We start from the raw sequence: 20,190 nt of genomic DNA, 5'->3' as shown, positions 1-20,190 counted from the left end.
AAACAAAGAAGGTTATTTGTACAAATGACCATCTTGACCCCTCCCTCAACCAAAGCCTAGTAGTAGGGATGAGTTTTATGAGTGGCATAGAATAATGGGAATATATTTCCTTACCTGCTTGACAGTTAGTACATACACAGCTGTGTGTGACTTCTTTCAAAGCCAAGGCACTCAATATGGTTTCAGACAGGTTTTTTTCCAACTTTCAGTGAACACATAGGCTACCATCCAGCCCGAGGAACTTTGCACTCATTATGGTGTCTGTAACGTCACTGCTTCTCTCTCATTCTCTCCTTCTAACTGGAAACCTGATAGGTATGCAGTGCACCCTGTCTCCACACGGTTTCTCCAGTGTTTGCATTCAGAACTGTGACACAGGATGTTCAGGAAAACATCCTGGGCATCAGTCCCAGCTGTTTCGGGAGGACTGCACTGACAGGAAGGTCTGCGATGGATTTGACTTTCTAAGATTTCAAACCTCTCTTTAGGTCTTTATTAACCTAGATTGTTGCAAAGCCCAAACAGCTACTAATTCCATCTTTTATTTCTGTGTTTTCACGTCTGAATATTGGTTATCTGCCTAAATAAATAACACATGCTGTAAACCGACTCTCTACTATAATACTTACCCTTTATCCATATCACCACCTAATGCAGGAACGGACTGTTATCGAATCTTTAAAGTTTTTCCAGGATTTCTTCATAATAGATTAGAAACAATATCTTTCTTAGGGAAAGATGGGAGTCCTAATCAGCAAGGTTTATGTTTTCTTTAAGCTGTAAACTGTAATTCACAAAGACAGGAAAACTGGCTTACACAAAACTACGTAAGGATGATGAATATTGCAAAAAGAGAAGAGGGGAGGAGATAAAGCTCTGGAACAGAAACATCTAGTTGTAAAAATTTGAATTTCAAAATTTATACAAACATATCAGAAAGACATTTTCTCTTTCATATGATTAAGAAAACTTACTCAAGCTTTTACCTTTTTACCTTTTAATTGACATACATGTTTTAATTGCTGAATAAAGACGCAATCTAAAGTCAGTAGCAGAAAGTTTACTTTGTTAAATATACAAACAGCAAATAATCCCTTTCTGTGTTGCAGAGATCATAGTACCCAGCATTTGAGCACTTTTTTCCCCAAGCTCTTTCTTTCAAGAATCACTTTCCACATAGTGGAAGTGTGTTCTGCGAGGGTGAGGCGGAGGTGGGAGACAGGCTCTCCTTGCCTGTATGTTAATGGGGAGCGGTATTAGTACTGATAGCACTGCCTTCCCATGTCTATCGGTTAACTGTAGTGTCTTCAGAAACTGGTTACAGTTAGAATATCTCAAATGTATCACAAACCAAGATTAAATATCTAACTATGTCTTTATGTCGGAAACTATGGAGCGACCTTCTTCACCGCTAACGTGAATGCTGAAAGCAACCCGAACTTCCTTCACGAGCTGTCACAACGCCAGTTTTCCACAGTCAGAACTTGATGTTAACATTAATGAACCAAGACTGGGCTTCAAAGCAATGCTTATGTTTTTGTAACCCAGAAGCACTTAAGAAAAAAAGGAAGAAAAGGGAAAATGTTGTGACATTAGACATATTATCAAAGAAATTTAGATAATAAATAATTCTGAACAGATAGAAAATTAAGTATTATTGCTTTTTACAACGTATATTTGTGCTGATTTACTATTTACAATTGGTCTCATTAAGAGCATAACTATCCTAAATAGAGCTTTAAAAAAAAAAAAATCACAGAATGTACCATTCATGGAACACACAACTGTTGAATAAAACGAGCTATCAGGTACCTACTAAAACATATGATGTGGCTATAACATAATATTTTGTCTTTGACTATCAGATTCCAATTTGTCTCTTAGCAACATGATACAGACTTTTTTGGTTTAAAACAAAGCACAGAAATTGGTCGCATGCTTTGCCTTGCGCAAATTGTGAGCTTTAACTCCTTTGTTAAATATTCCATTTATTTTGGTCATAATCCCAAAAGAAACAATTTGTTCAAACTGTTCAGCCAAACACAATGTCATTTGGCAAAGCACCATGGTCCTCCATAAAGCCAATTCTCTAGAGATAATTGTTTGCACATATCAGTAGTCCAACATCTAGAACAACAGGGATTTTGAAATATGGGCAAACGCAGGCCCCGCTACACCCCCCATCACAGGCCCTGAAGTTCGCCTTTGGCAACCAGCGATGTCCGACAATACACAGAACCAGGTGAACCTCCCGGGGCTTAAATGCAGACTCAAAAAACATGGTTTGCCAAAAAGCAGTGTTACCACTCCGTAATTACTTTAAGGCTGATCCCCAGTCAGTATTTAGCACAGTTAGACTGCGTTACAATCGTTTATGCGTTGCGGTCTTACAAATCCTGCTGTACGCAAGACGAACATCCTGTACCAACTGAATATTCGTTCAGTCCCCATTAACACCTGCACTGTTTGTCATCCGCAGAGTCGCAAGTATCCTGAGGTGCTTCTCGAAAGCGAAATTGGTCTGTATGGCCATCATTTGGTAGGTAGACTATTAATTGCCTAATTTAAAAAATACTAAGATGAGACATTTTAACACTGTTTTAAAGCAGAGCACGACTGTTCCACTGCTGAATCAAAATTATCTTCCCTGCATTAACAATTCTGTTAAGGTATTGAAAAAGCTGAGCGTGAAGTGTGCAGGAAAAAAAATTCTTTCAGTGATTTCAATTAGCAGCACGGCTTATTCTGGATTCTAGAGATTTCGGATTATTCTGTCGTTATTTACTACAATAAACGGTTCTTGCAGAACTGCTCACAGACATGCAGTCCCTCATAACAAGTGTGGCCTTGTGCTACAAGCCTGAAGCCTCCAGAAGGGTTTTTTTGCCCCCATCTCGTACTGGGTCCTAAAGCTGTAAAAAAAACCCAACCCAACCAACCCCACCACAATTGTCGTTCAGCTCTTTTTCTGACACCCAGTATCGTCCATATGGCTGTCTGGAGGGGGGATTATTCCCAGGGATGTTCTCCTGCTGGTGCTGCCCAGGAGGACAGGAAGGGTGGCTAATGCCCCCTCTGCCGGCCATTCCCCAGGGGACCTCGCCTTGGCCCTGGTCCTAGTCCTGGCCCTTGTCCTGGCCCTGCCTTGGCCCTGGTCCTAGTCCTGGTCCTTGTCCTGACCCTGCCTTGGCCCTGGTACTAGTTCTGGTCCTGGTCCTGCCTTGGCCCTGGTCCTAGTCCTGCTCCTGGCCCTTGTCCTGGCCCTGCCTTGGCCCTGGTCCTAGACCTGGTCCTGGCCCTGGTCCTGGCCCTGCCTCGGCCCTGGTCCTAGTCCTGGTCCTGGCCCTGCCTTGGCCCTGGTCCTAGACCTGCCTTGGCCCTGGTCCTAGTCCTGGTCCTGGCCCTGGTCCTGGCCCTGCCTTGGCCCTGGTCCTAGACCTGGTCCTGGCCCTTGTCCTGGCCCTGCCTTGGCCCTGGTCCTAGACCTGGTCCTGGCCCTGCCTTGGCCCTGGTCCTGGCCCTGGCCCTGCTGCCTTCCCCTGCCCAGTAGCTGCACATGAGGCGGGTTTCTGGGGCTGGAGGAAGCCAGCTGTAGCTGGCCGTACAAAACACAAAGCGCTGTTGATCTCCAAGACGGGCTCCAGCTAATTGCCTTTCCTGTGTGGGCTGGGGGGATGAAAGCAGCCGGCGCAGCAGCATCTGCCAGCAGCCAGGCACGGACAGGAACAGCCTTTAGGAAAGGAGGGAAAAGGAAGAGCCCAGCAGCTCCCGCCACCCCTCCTGCATCCTCCCTCCCGCCCCCGTTTCCTCACATAACATACTGGACAGCATGTATCATACCAGTTGGTTACAACATGTAGGAAGGCTCTTCCCCTTCCTCCTAAAGGGGATTCCTGAAGACACAGCCCTACAGTTTTGCAGTATATTTCAGTATCTTTAAAATAATCTCTTACTTAGCCTTAACAGGCAGCTCAGTAAACTGCTTTCCCCTAACTGATCTTTATACAGCATTTCTGTTCAATGAAATCCCTCCGGTCTTGTTGGGAGAATTTTATAAAATTCATTAGGTGACAGTAAAAGAGGCATATGCTTGGGCATATTTTTTTTGCTGGTTTCTGGTAACAAGTACAAATGTGTCTTAAACTGGTGTCTCTTTCCAGCCGTTTCCCTTTCCTGGGATAGCTAACTGTTTTACAGTCTCCATACTCTCTCCATTTCTCATAATAAAATTTGTTACTGTGACAAAAAAATTCCACTAAAAAGTAGAAACTGTTCTAGTTATTCAATTGTTCCATTACCCAGCCATCGAGATTTAAGTTTCAATATATTTTTGGAAGCACTGAACGAAGATAACTCGGGTTCATTTTTAGACAAGCCTATTTACTTTTGTGTTTTTTAAAGTCTATTTGACATTACAAGAAACCTTTGACAGACCATAGCCAGAATCCTAAAGTAAGCAGCAAAACATTGATCTTTATCTATAAATATGGAGACAATTGGTTCTTATACTGAAATGCCTGTTTATGTTGATTTCAGATAGGGAGGAACAGACCAAGAAAAACAATTTGGCTAAATTGAGTCATTGAAGTTTCAGCTAAGCCTGTTTAAATCAATGTAATTATCAATTTAGATATGATTCTACTATCAAAATCCGGCCATTACTTAAAACAGCAAAAATGAAAAAGGAGTCTTGGGAATTGGGAAGTCAAATGATAGACTACAGACAGCAACAGGTTTGAACTGGTCTCTAAAGTTAAAGAATTAAAACTTAAATAATTGCTACTACCTATGTATACAAGAGAAGTATCTAGCTGTAAGATAGAAACCAGTCATTTTAATATTTGAAAAAAATATTTGAAATGAAAGTGTTATTCAGCAAGGGAGATTAGAAATACAAGTATCAGCCGGAATCTGAAACGCAGTATTTTTTTGGAACTAAAATGAGAAACTGAAGGGAACATGAGAATAATACATCTTCAGTAAAAGCAGTTTTTAAAAATAGATTTTTAAAAAAAGATATAGAAATCTAACAGTATAGTTGAAGCCTAAGGAGAGGATCTGGTTTATTTTTAATCTCATCTTAATCTCATTTTTAAAGCAATTACACTCATTATTCCTGTATACATGTCTGTGTGTGTGCGCGTGTGCATCCTTCCGTCTCTCAAAAAAGTCAACTTAAACACCTGACAAAAGGCAGCAGAGGTCTCCAAGAGATTCGCTGCTACAGCTGGTCCACACGATACCTGGCTCAGGAACGGCACGGTCTGCGCAGCCTTTGCCAGCCCTGAAGCCAGGCGCAGTGGCCGCAGGCTCGCGGAGCAGCCAGCCTGGGCAGTCGCACGAGCGGTCTGGCCGAGAGGCGTGTTGGCCCACGCTGGCTGCAGAGCGTAAGGCCCCCTGCCCAGCCATCAGGAGACTCACGGGTGGAGGCCAGGAAGAGGAGTTAAAGTAATCCCGTGGGCAAGGCAGAGGGCACACAAGGAGAGGCGAGGTTGTTAGGATGAATAACGAAATGCCAAGTCAGAGGAAAACAGACCGTATTCTGTTAGTCACAGAACTGCTTGTTCAAACAAGAACCCAACAGTCTCTAGCTCTGCCTACTTATAACATTTTCGAAACTACTGAAAATGAAAAAAGGAGAAAAATATGGCTTAAAAATCCCCCCAAATCCCCATATGGAATGTGTTAGGATACTGTTCAGATTCCGCACAAGGAACTTGCACAGAGCAATGGGAATTAGAGGGTCAGCAGGTCTCTAGGGAATCTCCCTTGCTATTTAGTAAATACTTTTAATTCCCTAAAAAGCCATGGTAACCTCCTAATGACCTTACTGAGCCACGATTCTTGTGATTGCTTTGTAACGTTGTAATTTCTAAATTGCTCCCCAGTCTTACGGATTTTAAAACCTGCAACATGCTACATTTTTAGAGGTAGATGTGCATTATGTGTTGTTCTGAAGATGAAATAAGGTCTTGTGGTTAATACACAAACTGAGCATCCTGAAGTATAAACAGGAATTCAGGAGAGGAGAGACTGCTCACATCTTTTAGGAATTTACTCTGTAATCTTTAGCAAATCTCTTTATCTTTCTATGCCTCCATTCCCCATATATAAAACAGGGTAATACTTGCTGTAAAGATAAAAGCTGTCACATGTGTCCTCTTTTTAAAAACTAAATGTCATAGAAAAGCCTCTGGTCAAACAGTTAAAACCATTTCTTGCTAATATTAAGGAAAAGATAAATTTTCTTTGTTATCCAGAACAAAATTTCCCCAAATACTCTCATTCAATATGTCATATCTGTTAAGCAGTTTGGTTCTTTATGTAAGAAGTGATCATACTGAGTCCACAACTTTACCTTTTTTAAAATTAGCCTTATAAATTTACTAGCAGTCTATACTTAGCAGTTTCTTACTACATTATCCTGACAGAGACAACAAGAATCAGACATAAAGCTCATAACCCTTTCTGAGACTACAGCTTAGATCACTTTTCAGACAACTTTTGAGCAAACTCTGAAGGATTCATGTTTTGCTGTCATACATTCAGTATGTATGACAAATGAGGACAACTACATGTACGTAAACTAGGTGAAGATAAAAGTCCTACGGCAAATGCAAGGCCTTTATTACCCGTTACGTTCTTTTGACTTTGGTCCTTTTTCAGGTATTTTCAGATTATCGATTCCAACTTTGGTATTAAACAAATCAGTGAAAAAGCTGGAAGACCTCACAAAAATGTATGATCACTAACAGACGATGAGCCAGCCTGACAGTGTAGTGACAATCTGTCACACATCGATATGAGTTTGGATTCTGAACTGAAGCCTGAGCTGTTGAATCAGGGGCTGGAAAACTGGCAAAGGCACAGAACTGCTCTCCCAAAGACGGTGTGGGGCACGGCGAAAGGACTCTTGGCATCGTTCTCAGGGGAATAGTTTGGCTCGTGTAAGGACTGGCTCCAACAAGTTCTGAAGGAAGCTATGCTCAGGCCTTCTCTGCAGGGGAACATATTTTACGACACAGGGCCTTTGATGGGTCTCTGGGTAGGAGTTTTTAGAAGACACCTGAGATAGCTGTATACCTAACTGAAGATGAACGGGGACTACATCTCTGTGTATGAAAAGAATAAACGGAAGTTCTTTCTTGCAGAAAGAACATGGAGAAAATTTCTGTGAAGACAGTAAAGAAGAGTTAGCAGAACCAGTGTATGATCCTATCTTTTTCTTAGAAAATAGGAAAAAATTCTTGCAAGTTAAAGTATCTTTATTTTCTCAATTGAGGATATTTGAGCTGATACCCTCCAAGCTGTGAGCTTGAAAAAGTAATTTCATGTTAAAAGAGAGCTTGTACAACTCCGACATTAACATCACAACACTCAGATCACAAATTACATTTACTTTATTTAATTTACTATTACATGCATTTTAGACACCGATTCATATTGTTTATTTGCACAAATAATAATTCTTAATGTACAAGGAATAACTGTCGCTGTTATGGTGAAATTCAGTAGCATGCACTGCACACACTCGTGTGCAAAGTTATTGTTTTCAGTTAGAAAATTTTAAGGTCATGATTTCTAAAGTAATATTATACCTACAACTTAATTTTGGTTTTATGCAGACATTGCATAGCTGATGATTAGCTTCTCAAGAAAGACTGGAATTGTGGTACCAGTATTGTTGAAGCAGATCAAGTGACAGTAGCAAACAAGAAGATTTGAAGAAGAGGCATAACTTTCAGGGTTGAAAGGTCAGCAAGTACAGCCTAGGATAAAAACCAAAAAGGCTTGTTAAACCTGACATTTGAATCAAATTTCTTTAAAGCAAGTCAAGAAGTCAGAAAAATATTCAAATACTACAATACTAACAATAATTAGATTCAGACCTGGCTAGAAACAAATTATGGTGTTTTATGTTAGTGCCTTATTGTATTATTTTTCATTCTAACATTTCAAAGAAAACGCGTATATTTACGTATATAAACCAAGTAACTTTATTTTAGCCTTTAGCCTTACTTCAAATATACATGGCATCATGGGTGAATAAGGGGTCTAACATTTCAACTTGCTTCTAAAAATAATTGGGAATTAAGAATCCTTATCCTGTGGCTTGGCTAGTACTGGTGAAGTAAGTCCAATGTAATGACTCAAACAGTCAATGTCTTCTCATCAAAGTATGTTAAAAAAAAAAAAAAAAAAAAAGAGTCATCACAAGCTCTCAAAGTTTGAAAAAAATACATCACCAGATTTTTGGGAAAAAATCTATTTTAACAAATTACTAGAGATAAACCATAATAATCTTCAACTTAATGACTTAATTGTCTTCATTTCCCATCTGTAAAATGACAGTACTCACAGTGAAATTTCAGATTCAACATTGACAAAAATAATCTTGTACATTTTTGTAATATCAAAAAGTACAGAAGCAACTACATTAAAATGTGCTGAGAAAAAAGGTACAAACCTCCATAATATTTCAAAAACAATATATCCCATAAACACAATTACATATTAAAATAGAAAAAAAATCTGATTGTACAAAATAATTTGATAACACTGCATTTTTGTAGCAAATATACTCTTTTACTGCTTTTCTGGAGTAAAAAGAAATATTATGTACTGCATGTTCACAATTTCCTTCGATTTTATCTAAGGTAAGAATTTAGGCAGGAAGATTTGCACTATGTACCACGTGCCATGTGAAGCTTAAGTTACTCTTATTGGCAAGGCATCAGAAACTATTTCAACCTCCTCTAAGTGAAACTTATCCTTACTTCAGCTGCAGCCAGTGATGTCACCTCCATCAGGTTGACTGCTCGGAAAGCAAACACAGCAGCTGCCAGGACTGAAAGAAAATGCCCAATATTTAAGTTGCTGACCTGTTAATTAGTGGTTAGAATTAATTGTGATGTAAAGTACCAACTCTCATTCCCTTAGCGTAATTATTTTGATTCTGAAGAATAATATACAATGGATGACTGTGTTTGAGATTCTTTGGCCATTCTTTAAAACGGATAGGAAAAAAACAACATTCTTTCAGAAAAGTCTGAGTGAAAGCGCTTGAGTTTAAGATGACTAGCTTTTAATTAAAAGGGACAAGGTGATTTACAATTAGTTCATTTCTAAGCCAGTAATTTTAATGTATTTAAATAGCAATATTTCAGTTGTGAATATTATATAACATAAAAAAAAAGTTCATTTATTTTGTACTATCTTGTATAATTGTATCTCTCCACATAGCTGTCTTACATGTAGGAATAGAACCAAAACCTTTTCTCTTCTCTTCACCTACTTGGTATTTCAAATCTGACCCAACTGAAGATACATGTTTTCCTTAGAACCCCCATCTAAAACCTTGCATAAAACTTAGGACAGAATTTCCTTTATAAAAAATAAGTACAAAACTTTCAAAGTCTCTTAAAAGATGGGGCTTCAAAAGATGAAATCCAGCAAAATCTGGGGAATTCTCAGCTGCTGTAGTACTGAAGAAGTACTCGCCATAAATAAGTATCACCTTTCACAAAATTCATGTTAAACTCATTTATTGCTACCACGGAAGCTGAGAGAACATCCTATGTTCTGTTCACAGAGAGCTTAGCATTTTTGGAGTGCTGTCATAAAAAAAATTACCTTGCATATTTTTGTTAGAGATGCAGTATTTATGCAATTCTAGTTTTCTAAAAGTTGTACTCTTTGACATGTATATAACCTGCTTTCAGCATTTAAAAAGCAACTATTTTCTTCTTGTCACAAAACACATTGAAGCTAACGTGTATTTCACAGAATCATATAGGTTGGAAAAGACCTTTAAGATCATCGAGTCCAACCATAAACCTAACACACATTTGCCTCACATCCACCTGGACTTAACACATTTTGTAAAAATAATTCTATTACCAGCAAGAATTTCTAGAGAGTTGTATCCCAGGATTCTGTCCCACAGAAGCAAGAGCTGATCTGTAGCTAAATAACCAGAAAATGCCCGTACCATCCATTTAAATGAAATTCGTAGCCTGCAAACAAGTGATAAACAATAGTTATTATACTTCTATCTCCCATAATGATCAGACAGATCCTCTATAAATTGAAAATATTTTATTATTCTTCTGCATTTCTCTTCCAGGAAGAAAAGCCATTTTCTCTTGCTGCATTAATAACCAATATTTTCCTTTGCAACAGCCATCAGAAAACTATTTAGCATCTCATTTGACAAAGTACTAATATCATTAAAATATTCTGACCAAACAATCACATTAGAGGGATCCTGAGCTATTATCACCCCCAATGTTTCATCCTTTCTGCTATTATGCTATTATGATGGATACCAATTATAACAGTAAGATTTTCAGGTTCTGTTGCACTTGGTGCCCTGTGTACACTATAGACCGACATCCTCTTGCTCTCTCTCCCCGTCCAGTAGCTTCTGATGTAACTAACATATCTTTGTGTCTTCTGTCCCCTAGGAAATAAATCACTTCGTTCCATCAGATCTGACATGAATAACTGAAACTTAGCTGAATAATGCAGCGTTTCTCATAGAGTAATTCTCCTCTCTTCTTCATAGAACATACAGAAGAAATGCACAAAGCACATATACGTAGGTTAGACAAGGACCCTAACTGACTCTCAAGGAAAAATGGCACACTGATGTTTGCACTTCTGAATAATTTCCCATAGCTTTTAAATTAAAATACTACAGAACAGCATTTTCATAACAATGAATCTGCAACTCTGTAGCAAGTCAGAAAGAAGTACTTACGGCTGAGCCCCAATTTCTCGAAGGTGATAAAAGAGCTGTGGCAGATGGGTTTGTAGAAGAGTCTCAAACAGCAAACACAACGACACAATGCCCTAATGAAAAAGATCATATCCTGAATACTAACACTCACCCTGTCGAATCTGAGAGAACAGTAGCAGCATGTATGTATGCATGAATTTTTAATTCAAGCAATAAAACACTAGTAATGATATAATATAAAGCTCACAGAAGCAGGACACAAGTAGCTCTGATGCCTTCAGTCACTAAAGCCTTGCTCCTACAATTCTATGGATGTATTAGCAACATAATATATTTTGATAGTCCCTTTCAGCTGTAAGTTACTTATGGTATTTGTATGTCAGAGTCTAAGTACTTAGTGGGTTATTATAATGTGACCTACTTGAAATATTTCCACTTTGATGACATAGAACTCAGTTACACTATGTATACACTAAAAAACAGAGGATGTGAGAAATAATATATCTCTGATAACTAGAAACAAACAGCAATGGGGATAATCACAAAAAGTAAAATGTAAACACATTTTAAAATTCCTTTTAAAAATGACCATGAAATTAAAAGATTCCTGTCTGACCGGTTTCCCTGCTATTAATGACTGAAAGCACAATGCACAGCCTTGAAATGGTATATCAAGGAAAGGATTTTCTTTTAATCAGGAAATGTCTTCAAAAAGTTATGTAACTATTCAGCACTTTGTGAAGGATTAAAAAAAATTACTATGTTTTATTCCTCAAAAATAGAAGATAAGCAAATTTCTACAATTGTCTTAACATTCAAGACAGCTGGTCCTGGTCATAAACATAACCAAATTATTTAAAATTCATCTAGTAGTGCCAAAAAGTATGTGCTGTCACACAAAGGTACTTGAGTTAAAGAAACAGACATTAACTTGATATCACTGAAACAATATCTGTATATATATGACTATATTTTAGTTCCTCTACCCCAGAAAACACTAAAGGGTGTGCACTTACATGTTATTGATTAAAATGAAAGCAAGTACGCATTTATGTGACCTCTTGAACTGAGAAACCTATTACACAAAAGACTTGACTCAAAAAAAAACCCCAAACCCTCATAAAATGAGAACTGCACTATTTTAAAGTACATGATATTCTATAGCAAAGACTAACATTGACACAGAAAACAAAAATATCCAAACTGGAGTTACCTAATATTCTTTCCAAGCTTGCCTGAAGTACATACATATTTCAATCGCATAGAAAATCATGCCACTGTATATTATCGTTCCACAGCAAACAGAGTATCAAGGGAGTGGGTTTTAATTCCTAATGAACTTACAGAGGGATGAGAAGAGATGGAATGGAGTCTGAAGAAAAAACGCACATACATCTCACGGAATATCTGATACAATTTGGAAGGTTCATGGTACAGAAAACAAAGTGGAGCAACTGAAAGGATAAAAGAATTATAATTGACTCAACACTGTAAACTGCTAAAAGAGTTAAATGATTAAGTGCATGAAGTATGAGGAAAAACCAACTAATTTATAGTAGTACAATTTACAAAAACAATACTAAACCAATTATTTAGAAAGAGATATTTTATAATAGAGTCTATCATTTGACGTAAAAAGTTAAGGAAGGGAGTACAATATGTTCTAGGTAATAGTTCTACATATTTCAAGAATCTAAACTAATTAGAACCTGCTTACTACAGTGCTTGCTTCCTAAGCATAAAAAATACGCTTTAAGGAAAGCTTCTCTGGGGTGTAGGACAACGACATGTTGAACAGTGCAAGTTTTTGATTCCACCGTCTATAACTTCCAATGTACTCTTGGGCTAGTGACCATCTCCTAATTGGTTCCCCATTTGTAAGACTGGAATAAGTTTACTGCTTGAAGATGGGTGTTGTGAAAATGAAAATATTAAAAAAATAGCTTTTGGTTGCCACAATAACATCACAGAAGTATGGCTGATTGATAAAGACCTGTTTATTTCTTGTAAGATCTGAAAAACACAGACATTTGGTACTTTACTGTTTAGAAGTCTTTTAATATACCTGATTCAAAATAACAGTTGGCTACATTTGTAAAGCAGTGGTTCTCAAACTTTTTTCAATCAGTCCCTTTTTTTTTTTTTTGTAAAAGTCTAGCATAAAGATAAATCTATTGTATGTATATGCTGTACAAACATAATCAGTTCCCCCCAATTTCTACTCCATTCATTCAATGCATGTTTCACGGACAGTTGTTCTATACACATTCCTGTAAACAGCCTTTTCACCTGTCCACTCACTCACCACATTTACTGCTTCATTTTACAGGTGCATTCATTCTGGATGACAGCTTACATTTTAACACACTCATAGTCTCTGTCTCTACATTCAGCTTCCCTTCCAGTTTTATTTACACAAAGACGGGGATATGGATACATTTGTCTGCATACATATGTATACATATGCACATAGATGTATGTACATTTATATATATTATATGGGTGTATGCATGTGTGAATTAATTTTCATATATATATATATCAGAGAAGGTGGCTTAATAGAAAATAATGGCGTATGTGTATGAGAGGTGGGGTGCTAAGGCAGGGTGAGATGTTCACAGAAATGTGTATTTATATAGGGGTAAGAAAAGCAGAGGGTGCTACTAGTGTGTATGTTTTTAAGGATTGAAGACGGAGGTGGAAGAGTTGGCAGCGTGCATATAAAGGCCAAGAGGATAACAGAACAGTGCCTGACAGCTGGCACCGTATCAGTGTACGCATGCGAACATGCAAAAGTGTATAGGATTTCCATAAGGACCCAGATACTTCCTCTGAGAGCACGAGAGCAGCACAGCATGGAATACACAGGATGCTCTGCTTGGTCCCAGCTACCTTACCCACGGCCTGGAGTTACACTAGTGTTTCTGCTGCCTTGCTTTTCAGCCTCCCTCCTTCTCACAACCAGCATATTCTGAGCCCTTGCAAAGAGAGAGGACAGGAGGGAGGGAAGAAGCTCACACCCAGTTTGAGAGACGCTGTTCTCAAGGGCAGAGTCAAATACAAACATTTTGAAAAGCAGTTTCACACAGAAGAAGTGAAAGCCTCCTAGTGAGTACGTAAGGAAGAGTTTGTAACCAAGCTGTTCGTTACTTCAAAGACTTAGATTCCCTGCTCAGGTTCAAATTTGCTTTTCATATTTAAATTGCCTGATTTTAATGATCGTATGATCATTAAACTTTCTTATTAGCAAAACATAGCATTTTAAGTATAATCTTAAAATCTGCTTGCCCTGCGATGCCACAAACACCTTTGATAAATCAAAGGAAAAAACTGGAAAGCTGTAACAGTCTCACATTGCTGGAGTCTCTCTGTACTAGCTGCCTTGTTACGCCTGAGACCTGAAGATATTTTTCTGCTCTTTTCCTAGAAATCTTGTTGATATTTGAGCTTTCCTCTGTGCAGTAAAGTAGCGACCATTCTAACATTTAATGCTCCTTTAACACCTGTTCTAGGCAAATGGATACAGCAACAGGCCTTTCACATAATTCATGTTTTTAAGAACTCTTTTCACAGGTAACTTGGTCTACCCACAAGTGAAACACCAGAAAAGAGCGCTCTGTCAACAAACTTTATCCCTCTATTCACATACATTAAGACGCATAGCTCAGCTATTAGCTCTTAAAGAAAGAACTCCCACATGGTAGCGAGCTGTAATATAAGTAAATAGAAACAGCCTGGAATTTTTAAAATTACATGCAACAGTCTTCATAGACAAAGAAACAGAATACACACATGTTTAAAAGTTGCAGAAAAGTACATAGAGCTTTAAATTGCAATATGATAAAAAGCAATCCTGAGGTTTTAAGAGTTTGAGAGTCACACTTACCATACATAGAAAAGCCGTGAAAAGGAATTACACCTACAAAACAAAAATATTTTTTTGTTCTTTTAATTTCTTTTTATCCACGTTAAAAAAAAAAGGTTTTTTTCCCCCAAGTTTCTAAATTGTATTCTGCCTACCATAGGAATAAAATATTTCCTTGTTATAGCACCTGCAGTCTTAGATCTCAATCTTGTAAATATTTAAGTACAGGAATTGTATCACTCACTTCAGTACAACCAACTATGTGGTTAAACACATGCTATAGTTCCTAGAAAGCCAAGTAAAGCTCCATTTCCATGAAGTTATCATGTATAAGCTTTGCTGAAATCAGAACCTAATTTCAGATAAATGACAACCCGTAAATGTCATGCACTGACAAGGAGGGAGCAGGAAAAAAGGAGGCCAAGACCTCTAGTAATTCATGTAGTACTCAGATAAAACATTTAGAGGACTTGGCAGTTGTATCATGACAGTTCTCCTTTCCAGCTGATCTTAGCTCCCATTCATTAATTTTCATACAGGACCGGTAAGAGGGAGCTGCTTCGGCATAAGTTCATACGGACAATGCTTCATGGCTACAAAGCTGCAAAGAACTGCAGAGGCAAAAATGGAAGAAGGGGGAACAAAAGTAGGTGCTACAACTGACACCACTGGAACACAGAAGACATAAAAGACAAGGCCAGAGACACAGATTTAAGATGGGTGATGTAGGGCCTTGAAAGCAAGAGCAAAGAGTTTGAACTGAAAATACAAATGCAGTGCAAAAACGGGGAAAGGATTCAACAGACAGGGATTGAAACGAGCTGAAAAAAGAATTTTAATAACTGAAGTAACAACAGCAGCAATGATATTAACTTAAAATTATATAGGTTAGTTATATCTGAATTTTTAAAATGAACACAAATTTTGAAAGGAAAACACTTTAAGGTGTGGTTTGTTGAGTACTGAAAAGCTGGGGGTCAGACAGTTTCAGCATGTATCATTCAGATCCTCTAAGTGGTGATACAAGACTGGAATACAAGCTGCTGCACCAGAAGTTGTTTTCCTTCTCCTTCCCACACATATAGACAAACACCGTATGTGACTACTAACAGCACGCTGAATGTGGTTTTGGAGTAGCTTAATCCAGTTTACTCCTTTGAATTAATGAATTTCACAGAATAACAGAGAAACATAATTTGTAATAGAAAAAGAAGTTATCATCTATTTGAGAAAAAAATCCTGTATCTTTCCAATCTGCCACTAGAGGAGGCAATAGTATAATTCTTACCATTTGGAGGATAGAAAACAGCATACTCTTCCATACCGAGTTTTCCTGTGAATCATCAAACCACAATTAAAATGTGATTAAACTGTTAAAATGTGTAAAGATGTAAATTAAAAAGGTTGATCCTAAGTTACAATTATAAAAATCATAACTAATTACATTATTGACCATTTGATACTGTCTAAAACAAGAAAGAAATGCAATAGGACAGGTACGGTGTCAGATATAAAAATAAAATGCAGCACCAATAAGGGAGGATGACAAACAGCAAAAAAGAGGAGGAAGATTTCAGCAATGCTATCCCACAGAGATTTTATTTGGGTGAGTATTAGAAGCTGTAAAGGTGTTTGCTGCAGACCTTGAAGACAGTGACGCTCTATGAGGGGATAAGGTTAAGGGGATAAGTCTGCCATGCTGTGGCAGACTGACCTAGGGACAGGAAAAACATTTAAAAAGATATAAGAACAGATAAAAACCACTCAAGGCTTCATTCAGCCTGCAACAGAGAGGAAGATGGATGGTATAGTTTTGATATAACAAAAAACTATTGAAGTAATCTGTTGGATACAAAAGATTAATTAAGTCAAGGCAATCACTGATAGTACAGACTGACCATATAACTTTTTCTCTTCCTTGCAAAATGAACGTGTTATATTAGTTAACCATATTTTAACTATAGAACCTAATAATTTAAAATCCACTATTAAAAAATTAATAATTTAGAAACATAAAAGTGTTTTTAAGCATAATTACAACTAATTAAAAGCTATAATTATTTTAGTTTTAAAATGAGAAAATTCAACTAGAAATGTAACTAGTTATATGAAAATTTATAGAATATTCAGAGATCTTTTAGATCTCTGTGTATTTTGTTCACTCTACACAGAAGAATTTAGCATAGGGAACTTTTGTCAGGTTCAATGGAATCTGGACTTAGATATTTTCCTGTGGCACGAATTCACTGAATTAAATTAAAAATTAACCTGCAAAGCTCTTGCCTACTACCCCATGAAAATAAAATCCAGCATTTTCCAATTACAGAAATCAGTTGTTTCATTAAACGAAAAAATACTTTTTACTTTTCCTGTCAATAGTTTGCTTGCTGTGCAGCAGGGAGTTGTAATCTGGAAGGAGAGTATTTTTAGCATAAAGCACGTCTCTTGGAAAATTAGCCAAAAATAGGACCTACAAGCCTTTCGGATTTAACACTGCACAGGTTCAGCAGAGATTTAGAATTCAGCAACTTCATTCCCCAGATTTGTCTAGGAATAAGTAGGATGTTCCCCATAGCTGTATTTCTGGGCTGCCATGGCTTCTGTGCCTGAAGTGAGACCTGGGATCCCACTGCTGTTCTGCTCTCAAATGTGAGCCCTTTGCTTGTTTCAAGAAGCAGGTAAAGAAAACTTCCTTATTCAGTTAGAGAGAGAGAAAAGACCTACAAAGCAATAAAGGAGGAAGAAAAAAAATTAGAAAACAAACATTGCCTCTAGTGACATAAGAAGCAGCAAGTGGAAAAAACTGTTAGCAGAGGTCCTGATCAAAAAAAGTACTTGGTACAGGGATCACATTTGGCTAAATACACTGGCACAAGGAGCCAAGGAAGAAAATGGGAATGCAGAAGGTAAAGGTACATGGAAAAAAAGTTATTGGATGGCTGAACAACTCAAGAAGGAAGACAAAATTAGGAACCTCTGGGTAAAGCCAAGGCAGGTGAGGATCTAAGAAGCAAGGAAACAGAGCCCAGAGGTATGACATTAGAAGTTGGCAGAGAAGGCAAGTAGACTGAACCAATAAATTTGTTAAGAAAAATAAGACTCACATGAGAACTTAAGTCAAAGAACATCCAAAAGTAAGCTGACACTCTGGAAGATGCCATGCTTTGAAAAAAGTCCATGCAAGTCTCCTTGGTAGAGCTCTACTCTCCCAGACCTTCGAACAGAGCCCACAGTTCTTCAGCAACATGTTCTGCTCCTGTTCTACAAATATCTGCAAAACTCACTGCTTTGGGAAGATAACATCCTACCGCCACTTCCAGTTGCTAAATTTATTGAAATTGCAGAGGACAACGTTGGGTATTTCAATTCCTAGCTCTGATGAAGACAGATGTTGTCAAGATTTTATCATATTGTCATAGTTGTGTGTTTAATTTATTTTGGTAAAACACTGGAGAATTATGCACAGAAAACTACAGTAAAAGAACAACATTGCAATCTGGCCTTCATGTGATCAACTTCTAAACTGTCATAATAGAATCTGTGCAGATGTCAACTAGATACATAAAGTTTTTCTTAACGTTCTTTTAAATGTAGCCTACTAGGTGTAATGAACATAAAGGAAATTCACATACTGTATTACTGCAGCAGTCAACAAAAAGCTATGCAATCTTTTATAAAACAATTCCTTTTACCTCGTATATATGATTTGGGTGGGGTGGCACTACTGTAAGTAAAGTGCTCCAATACAGATGTATCTCGGGAAAAACAGAGTAATACCTGTAGAAAAGGTAGCATATAAAAATCAGCTGACTTACTGGATCAACAAAGCAATGTCAAACAGATTTAAGGACCTGCCTTAATTAGCACCTATTAGATGCTATTGAAGAGAGCTAGTATGGTTGACAGCTCTTGACCAACTTAATTTACTTTCCTGTTCAAATTTCCAGGCTGGCTTTGAACTTGCTATGATTTTACCTTCACATTCATTTGTTGTCAGTAAAATAACCCCGTTCTCCAACCCTCCTCTTTGCCTCTCAGCATGGGTTTATCCCCTTCTGTCACATCATTAGTGACTGTACATGCAACTGGCTGCTTTGATATCTATTAGGTTATTTTCCTATTCAGTTGCTATGACCTGGGGAAGTCCTAGTAAGTGAATAAGCAAATGAAACATTTGCATTTTCACTCGTGTGCAGTTCCAGAAGACTGATCCTTACATTCACTTTCATTCCCAGGAGCTTTACAGAATGCTTGCATGACATTCAGTTCTTTCAAAAAGCACAGATTATAATGTTCACCTCGTATCCATAATTCCGAAATGCACATTATATTTTGTAAAATATATTTGTATTTTTTACTGTTTACATAAATAAAATAACTAGTATTCACAGCAATTGAGTATAAAATTAAATACTAAAAGTATTCCTATAAAAAAATTCACAATAAAGAACCTCATCCTGTATGCAGATGTAAAAAAATGTAATAATTCGTATTGTACTTGAAAATTTTTGTTTTCATGCAATGAAAGACTGCACTATCAAGAATGTACACAAGAGGGCAGAAGTAAGACAGACTTCAACTTGCTGCTGACTTTTTTGCATACATTAAACCCTCTCTGTTCTTGTAGGTTTTAAGAATTTGTTTGTTTGTTTTAACTGTAGCCAAGGTATAAAAGGTGGAAAAGTTTTAGATGGTATTTCATTATATAATTTATTGTGAATAGAGATGAATGGATTTTTCCTTCAACTAATTATTGCAAACATTTTCCAGATACCAACATTTGTCAAAAGAAAACATGCAAAACCGAAACACTCTGGCATCTGAACATAATTGCTTTTTTTAATTTTCTATGGAAAGCAGGTCGTATTTTGAGACGTTTTGCTCTTTTGAACCTCAAAACTATTTCTCAGATACAAACCTTTTAAAAAATAAATAGTTCCTTTATCTCAAACAGTTTAAGCTAAATATTATTTTTGCACAATACACAATTTTCATAGCTGCCAAAATATAGCTGACAATAACAATACACAGGCAAATGTAATTCTCTGTATATGTTAACTGAGGTGAAAGAAAAAGAAACTAATCTAAAAAGGACATAAATTATGTTCTCTCACAGGGGAAAGAATGTAACCTTAATTTGAGGCCCCCTTTTTTAGGAATACAGCATCCAGTACCAGTATCTGGAAGTCTTTAAGACTATGCATCTTCATAAGAGATAGACTTTAGCTCAAACATAAGTTATGACTATACCTTAAAACTGCTGGGTGAGGTTCTTTGCATATATTCATTATGCAGGTTGTAAGACTAAAGTATTAGAATTGAACCTCTGGCCTGAAATAATGAATTTACAAATTCACAAATTTATGTTTTATTTTTCTCATTCACAAAAATGATAATGCTAAAGAAAACAATGGCACAAACCCCTTTTTAAATACAGAAAAGTTTGGCAAACTATTGGATATTTATAATCAAAACTGAAAAGAAAACTACTGAATTCAAAGGACTGAGAAAAAAAAAAACAAAGCCAAAGCTTTTATCAAAAAGCAATTACTATATTAAAAGTAACTGTATTCTATTTCAATAG

The 20,190-nt window shown here is 37.2% G+C and overlaps 1 protein-coding gene across 3 annotated transcripts in view; it reads right to left on the bottom strand.

Moving 5' to 3' along the window:
- Positions 1 to 7,304: 7,304 nt before the first annotated feature.
- TBC1D19 (TBC1 domain family member 19) overlaps positions 7,305 to 20,190 on the bottom strand; it is a 53,867-nt gene continuing 40,981 nt past the window's right edge. Inside the window, exons 14-21 of one of the 3 annotated variants that reach the window (XM_075499881.1) lie at positions 18,299 to 18,383; positions 15,895 to 15,939; positions 14,628 to 14,660; positions 12,086 to 12,195; positions 10,763 to 10,854; positions 9,901 to 10,016; positions 8,778 to 8,848; positions 7,305 to 7,769 (exon numbers count right to left, since the gene is read on the bottom strand). In XM_075499881.1, coding sequence (XP_075355996.1) covers positions 7,695 to 7,769; positions 8,778 to 8,848; positions 9,901 to 10,016; positions 10,763 to 10,854; positions 12,086 to 12,195; positions 14,628 to 14,660; positions 15,895 to 15,939; positions 18,299 to 18,383 — 627 coding nt within the window. In that variant the 3' untranslated portion in view covers positions 7,305 to 7,694. Of the gene's footprint in view, positions 7,770 to 8,777; positions 8,849 to 9,172; positions 9,769 to 9,837; positions 10,017 to 10,762; positions 10,855 to 12,085; positions 12,196 to 14,627; positions 14,661 to 15,894; positions 15,940 to 18,298; positions 18,384 to 20,190 lie in introns of those variants that run through there. The other 2 variants (XM_075499880.1, XM_075499882.1) reach the window with 2 other exon arrangements.

The sequence above is a fragment of the Mycteria americana genome, chromosome 4, assembly GCF_035582795.1.
Source record: "Mycteria americana isolate JAX WOST 10 ecotype Jacksonville Zoo and Gardens chromosome 4, USCA_MyAme_1.0, whole genome shotgun sequence".
Taxonomy (NCBI): Eukaryota; Metazoa; Chordata; class Aves; order Ciconiiformes; family Ciconiidae; genus Mycteria; species Mycteria americana.
The sequence above is the reverse complement of the archived record's forward strand: the minus strand, read 5'-3'. Positions and strand labels throughout refer to the sequence as shown.